Raw genomic sequence first — 6843 nt, forward strand, 5'->3', positions numbered from 1 at the left:
TCCCTGGTGGCCTAGTAGTTAAGGATTCGGCATTGTCACTGCCATGGCTGAGGTCTCTGCTGTAGCGTAGGTTTGATCCCTGGCCCGGGAACTTCTGCATGCTGTTGGCACAGCCAAAAACAAACAAACGAACAAAAATTAAGACAATATAAGCTCTGCAATCATCCAATAATAATACTTAGCCTTCAATTAGTCATGGAAACAAGAATCCATTCTGTGATTTCCTTACTCAACAACTTCTAGTAGCTCCTTGTAGAAGGTTCCATCTCCTCCTCATTCAGGCATCCATAGACCCACTCTTATGTAGCCCCAGCCTCTGTTTCCAGCCTCTCCCACTTACTATAGGTGCTGGCACCTCTACCAATGAGGTGTTGCCTACCGCGGGCTCTGTTCTCTTGCTGCTTGGAACTTGTGGACCCTGCATGGGGTTTTTTCAATGACCTCCTCAAATACAATTTCTTTCTCCCATCTATGTTCCTTCCTTCTCCAGACTCTTCTTCCACCCCAAGATTACATGAGGTGTGTCGTGTTCCAATAACTAACATACATTGATAGTTTAATATATATCAGGCTTTGCACATGTTACCTTACTTTATCCTCACAAAAGCTCTAAGAGGTAGAGTTCCCATCCTGGCACAGCAGAAATGAATCCGACTAGGAACCATGAGGTTTTGGGTTCAATCCCTGGCTTCACTCAGTGGGTTAAGGATCTGGCGTTGCTATGAGCTATGGTGTGGGTCACAGACGTGGCTCAGATCCTGCGTTGCTGGGGCTGTGGCATAGGCTGGCAGCTGCAGCTCCGATTGGACCCCTAGCCTGGGAACCTCCATATGCTGAGAGTGCAGTAAGCACTATTATTATCATCTCTATTTTAAAATTTAAAAAGACCAAGGCACAGAGAAGTGAAGTAATTTTCCAAAGGTCACATAGCAAGTAAAAAGTAGAGCTGGCATTCCAATTCGGGAAGCTTGTCTTCAGAGCCTGCGCTGTTAGTGTTTTATAGTGACAACTAGCTCTCGAAGAAAGATAAAATAGAAGAAAAAATTTCTCATGCTTTTTTTTTTTGGTCTTTTCTAGGGCCGCAGCTGTGGCACATGGAGGTCCCCAGCCTAGGGGTCTAATTGGAGTTGTAGCCGCCGGCCTGCACCAGAGCCACAGCAACATGGGACCTGAGCCACGTCTGTGACCTACCCCACAGCTCACGGCGATGCCAGATCCTTAACCCACTGAGCGAGGCCAGGAATCGAACCTGCAACCTCATGGTTCCTAGTTAGATTCGTTAACTACTGAGCCATGACAGGAACTCCTCTCATGCTATTACTCAAAACATGCAGCTTGCTTTTTGTAATTATTTATGTTATTATTTTATCTCCTTCTTTCTCTCTTTGCTAGAGAGGAGCAACTCTGGGTCTCATGGACTAGTGTCATCATTTCATTAAGTTGTGGGAATAGATAATTACCTGAGGGATCACATCATTTGGAGGCTTCTAGATTGTCAATTGGCTATAATCAAGACCCCCTTTCACTAGTATTTCTAACTAAACACTCCGATTGGCCAAGCCCTAGTGCAAGATCAGGCCAATGTTCCACATGGACTCCAAGAAAACTCTAATCTGTTTAGTTTTATGATTCAGATTGTGGCTGCGAGTTGTCTTTTATCAGAAGACACTGCATAATAGAGCAGATTGTGTATGTAATGTCTCCTTTTCAGAACTGGAGAAACTAAAGGATCCTGAGGTTATTTACCCAGAGTCCTCAGGCAGGTCAGGTCTGTGGTGGAGTTTTGGTGGGACTAACTTTAACTGACTCTCCAGGAACCCAGTCTAGGACCCTGGACAATCCTGTGGTGTAAGTTGTTGACTGACCAGAAAATTCCAGAACACTCTTCCCCTATAGTTTTACCTTGACACAAAATAAAATAATGACATCATGTTGGGAACACAGGACTTCTCTATTTGTATTTTTAGAACTTGTTAGATTTTTCCAAGGGTGGACTTTGTCAGTCCTCCTGTTCAGGAAAAATCATTGTGCAGAACTTGTACTATTTTTATTTTCAACTGATGTAACAACTGTGTTGGTTCTAGAATCTAAAGAACAAAGTGGTAGGCTAGCTTTAGTGGAGAACCAAAAACTTTGTTCCTAGACACAAAGCCTTGATAAGAAGTCAGAAATTTGGGGACTTTTATTTTCTTATTTATTTAATTTATTTATCTTTGCTTTTGAGGGCCGCACCTGCGGCATATGGAAGTTTCCAGGCTAGGGGTTAAATTGGAGCTACAGCTGCCGGCCTACCCCACGGCCATAGCGACTCCAGATCCCAGCCGCGTTTGCAATCTACACCACAGCTCATGACAACGCTGGATCCTAACCCACTGACCGTGGCCAGGGATCGAACTTCCTCTTCATGGATACTAGTTCGGTTCGTTACTGCTGAGACACGACTGGAACTCCTGTAACTTTTAGAACCCCCCTTTTCTGTCTTCAGAGCCTAAATTGACAAGTGCTCAAGAATGCATGTGCCTCTTGGAGGCAGGGGACTTACCCAAAATTAATGTCTTGTAGTAACGCTATTAGTATAAGGGTATCCTTTGCCGCGTTTTGCCGTCGTCGCATTTCTGCCGGGTAGCTTACAGGTGTGTGCCGCCTAGGAAACAGTGGCGGGAGAGGGAGGAGGGCTGATCAGGGAAGGATCCGGCTGATTAGGGAAGCAGAGCAAAGTCCACCGCCATACTCAGATGAAAGTCTGAAAGGTTAGTTCGCCTTGGTTCTGGCGAGCAGCACACAAGCCAGAATCTTGACGAACCAAGAACTCCCCCTGCTCTCCGTCAACCACGCTCAGAGAACTGGCCTGGACTAGGCGGTGGGCGAGTGGCGCGCGTCGCCCCCTTTAAGAGCCTGCTCCGCGGGACTAACGTTCGAATGGCCCCCGCGCCCCTCCTCGGTCTCCGATTGGCCGCGCGCGGCGCACGAGGGCGCGCCGACCGGCCCCGGAACGGTTGGCGGCCCTTCGCGATTGGCTATCGAGGCGCCTTTATAAGGCGCCTGGCGGCCGGGAGGCCCTCAGTTAGCGACCGGACCCGAGACTGGCTGCTGGTCTGTAGTGGGGAGGGCGCGGGAGCAAGAGAGAGTGTGTTGCCAGAGTCGTTTCTCTTCGGAGTCAGAAGAAATCGAGGGTCAACCCCAGAGGCGACGAACTTGTTGACGCCTCTCGTTTCCGTCTCAGCTTCGGAACGTGGGCTAGGGTTCACCCCCTCACCCCCGCGCCAGCCCTGGGAAAGGGGAGGCAGGATGGAGTTCAAGCTGGAGGCTCACCGCATCGTCAGCATCTCCCTGGGCAAGATCTACAACTCGCGGGTCCAGCGCGGCGGCATCAAGCTGCACAAGAACCTGCTGGTCTCGCTGGTGCTCCGCAGTGCCCGCCAGGTCTACCTGAGCGACCCGTGCCCCGGCCTCTACCTGACCGGCCACCCCGGGGTCCCGGCGCCGCCGCAGCAGCCCGGGGAGCCGGCAGCCGGGCCACCCGCGGGCTGGGGGGAGCCGCCCCCGCCGGCTGCCCGAGCCGCCTGGCCAGAGCCTGAGCCGCAGCCGGAGCGCCCTGCCGTCCCAGAAGTGCCACGGGCGGATGACGCGGAGCCCGCTGCCACGGAGCCGGGCGCCGGGGACACTCTTCAGGGCCGAGAGGCGGAGGCGGCGGAAGCTGCCTGGCGCCGCGTGGAGGGACCGCGAGACACAGCGGTCGTAGGGGCCGGGGGCCCTGCTGGAGCCTCGGACGTCTTCCCCGCGGGGCCCCGGGCAGCACGCCACCCCTGCGGCTGTCCCCCGGGGGACGAGGACACGCCGAGCGCTAACCCCCGCGTGGACGGCTGCCGCGCGCCGCGTCCGGCCGGGGACGAGCCTCCCGCGCCTCCCCCCCTCTGCCCCAGGAAGCGCGGCGCGGCGGGGGTGGGCGGCGGCCCGGCGGGCTGCCCGGTGCCCGGCTCGACCCCGCTCAAGAAACCCCGCCGGAACTTAGAGGAACAGGCGGGCGGGGCGGCCGCGGAGGAGGAAGAGGAGGCGGAGGAGATGGAGACCGGTAACGTGGCCAACCTCATTAGCATCTTCGGTTCCAGCTTCTCAGGACTCTTACGGAAAAGCCCCGGGGGCGGGCGGGAGGAAGCGGAGGGAGAGGAGAGCGGTCCGGAAACCGCCGAGCCCGGGCAGATCTGCTGCGATAAGCCGGTGCTGAGAGACATTAACCCTTGGAGCACTGCCATCGTAGCCTTCTGAGCCCCCGGGGTCTCCGTCCAGGAAGGAGGTTGAGCAGCGGGCGTCCCGACGAGAGGGCTGGGCCCCTCCCGGCTGCGAGGACGCCCCCGAGACGGTCGGCGCCGAGCGCGAGGGGGAAATCGGGTGCCGCCGGGCGGCACAGACTGCCCTTGAGCTTGGCGGCCGGCTGGGCCGTGCCTCCCGGGTCTGCTTTTGAGACTCGGGAGTACGGGGCTTATTGGAAGAGGACGATCGTGGACTTTTGTGTCTGTGTATGTCACTTTGTCTTGTTGAGTTGAGACTATTTTGTCCCCCCCGAATGCCACACGCCTTCCCCGGGGCGTAGGGGACTGGGGGCAGACAGGGACTTTCCTCTGCCCGCAGCGCGGAGAAGGAAGCGGCTCAAAAGGCCGGGCCCCGGGGAGTTCCCCGTTCGTTCTCGGGGGAGGAAGGGACTTTACACACACCCTTCACATGAAAGCTAGCACCGCACCGGGGCCAGGAGTGGCGTTTCCTCACAGGATTTCCTACGACTTGGAGGGATTTCGTCTGGAGTAGAAACGTGTATTATTTCTCTCCCTCCCCACCTTGCTCTCTGAAGAAGCGTTTATACCCTGTGATTACTCTGGAAAAGGGGAATGTTAGCGGCCCTTGTCTTCCCCACAGGGGGAAAAAAAGCCTGATGCACTTCACAGAAGAGATCAAGCTTGGAAATATGGAGCTTATAGAGAAAAGATTTATTTTGTAAAATCTCTAGATCAGAACTACTACACAGTGCTTTTAAAAAGTGTTTAAGGAAACAAAGTTTACAGACAAGCCCTAAGTGGAAAGACGTTATGGTTTTGTAGATAGTGACTCCAGTCTTTGTTGTATAAAGGTTGGGGGAGCTGACAAGGTTTTTGTACAGTATTTTCTCCTTCGTTGTATTGATTTTTGTATAAAAATGTAACTTTACGTGTCTAACACGTATTAAATATTTTGAAGCAACTTCACTGTCTCCTTGTCTGGAATCACCTGTCTGGTTTGGGAGGGATGTGGGCGGAGGGGAATTGTGCTCCGGCTGGAAAATTGAAGGTGTGGTTCTTAATACCAGTCGTGGACAGACTGGGGACCTTGTTTGTTGACTTCTTAAGTATCAGAAGCAACACGTTTAAGATTTCTCCCCTACATCAAAGGACTGCTGTTAGATACTAATGTCAGTGGGCTGCCAGTTTCTTGAAACCTGCCACTGCACCTGCCTTTTCTAAAGTCAGGGGATTTGATTTTTTACAGCCCAATCTGACAGTGTCTAATATTAAATTAACCTAAGTGCCAACCTGTGAAGCCCTTCCCATCCACAAAAATGTTTCTCATTAATACTCTGTTTCCTGTTATACAACATGGGTCATCTTTTGCTACAGAAAAAACCTGATGTGAGGGAAGCTGAGGAGACTGACTTGCCCAGCTGGTCATGTCTACTCTCTGCATTCCAGTGGATGTCAGGATGGAATTGTCAATGCTTGAAAAAAAAATTTTTTAATTACATCTGTAGAGAGTAAATGCATTCGTAAATGGAAATTGCTTGTGTCAAACTGGGTAAGGAAGGAGGGCTAGGCAATTTTAACTTAACAAAATCTGGTTCGCTCTTGTCACCTAATGGTGACATCAGTGTTTGGGTCATGGTAAACACTTAGGTGATGACAGCCAAGTCATCCATTGATTTTTTTTTTCTTTTTTTTACTACAGTTGCTACATTTAAGAGTTTTTTGTCTAAGGTGAAATAGACAATATTTGAATTTATATCAGAAGCAAATCAACTAGAGAATGGTGTCATAAAATATGGTTGCTAGTACTTTAAAGGATGGAATTGGTCTATAACAGCTTATGAATACATGGGAGTTTAAGAGGGGAGAAATTGAGGAAAGATTAGAGAACACTTTAAGAAAGTGTGGCTTTTGAGCAAAAGGAGAGGCCTATGGATAAGTCCTGATTATGTGAACTTTTGTCATAGCTGAGTAGGCCAGTGTTTTGATATTTTTATAAATCTGTTAGTGATCCATTAAGCCTAAGGAACTTTCTACTTTATGCTGAAGCATAAATACTATGTATAGAATTAAACATTCTGTAATCAGGGTCTTGTTAAAATTGACTAGTTTTTCTTTCAGAGATTATCTGCTTAAATTCTGTTACAGCCTCCAGAGATCCATTGAGTGCTGACAGCTTTAAACTGAAGGTGTCCAGGACCTTCATTTTGCAAACATTTCCTGTTGCTAGAAAGTAATTATTATGCCCGAACAGCTATCTCAGTACATTTTTATGTTTGAAAGAGGGTAACATTTGGTGTGTTTAAGAGAGTTATTTTGGATGAGGTGAAAATTCCCATCGATCTTTGTTTTCACATTGGGATGAACCATGGGACCATGAGTCTGCTTCATTTAGAGAGGGTACATGGACATATTTGATCGTTAGGGAACTATAGCTTTGTAGGAAATCAGAAAAGATCTTTTTTTTTGTTTGGTTTTTTGTTTGTTTTGTCACAGGGGCAGTATGTCATGGTGAGAGCTGGACTCTGAAGCCAGACTTCTTGCATCTACCACTTATTAGCTGAGGGACCCTGGA

The 6843-nt window shown here is 50.2% G+C and overlaps 1 protein-coding gene and 1 long non-coding RNA gene across 4 annotated transcripts in view; one reads left to right on the forward strand and one right to left on the reverse strand.

The window, feature by feature from the left end:
- Window positions 1-2925, reverse strand: part of LOC146400168 (uncharacterized) — a 38522-nt gene extending 35597 nt beyond the window's left edge. For all 3 annotated transcript variants that reach the window (XR_014816391.1, XR_014816392.1, XR_014816390.1), the window contains exon 1: window positions 2543-2925. This is a non-coding gene — a long non-coding RNA (uncharacterized LOC146400168). The remainder of the gene's footprint in view (window positions 1-2542) is intronic.
- Window positions 2926-3062: 137 nt separating this feature from the next.
- Window positions 3063-5232, forward strand: IER5 (immediate early response 5). Its single transcript, NM_001258436.1, is given in 1 exon segment — window positions 3063-5232. A coding segment is annotated over 1 exon segment (978 nt). The 5' UTR covers window positions 3063-3288; the 3' UTR covers window positions 4267-5232.
- The last annotated feature ends 1611 nt before the right edge of the window (window positions 5233-6843 follow it).

Source organism: Sus scrofa, chromosome 9 (genome assembly GCF_054392235.1).
Source record: "Sus scrofa isolate SSC_HxYL_T2T_F1_AM1 chromosome 9, Sscrofa_HxYL_maternal_Yorkshire_Landrace_v2.0, whole genome shotgun sequence".
NCBI classification, from domain to species: Eukaryota; Metazoa; Chordata; class Mammalia; order Artiodactyla; family Suidae; genus Sus; species Sus scrofa.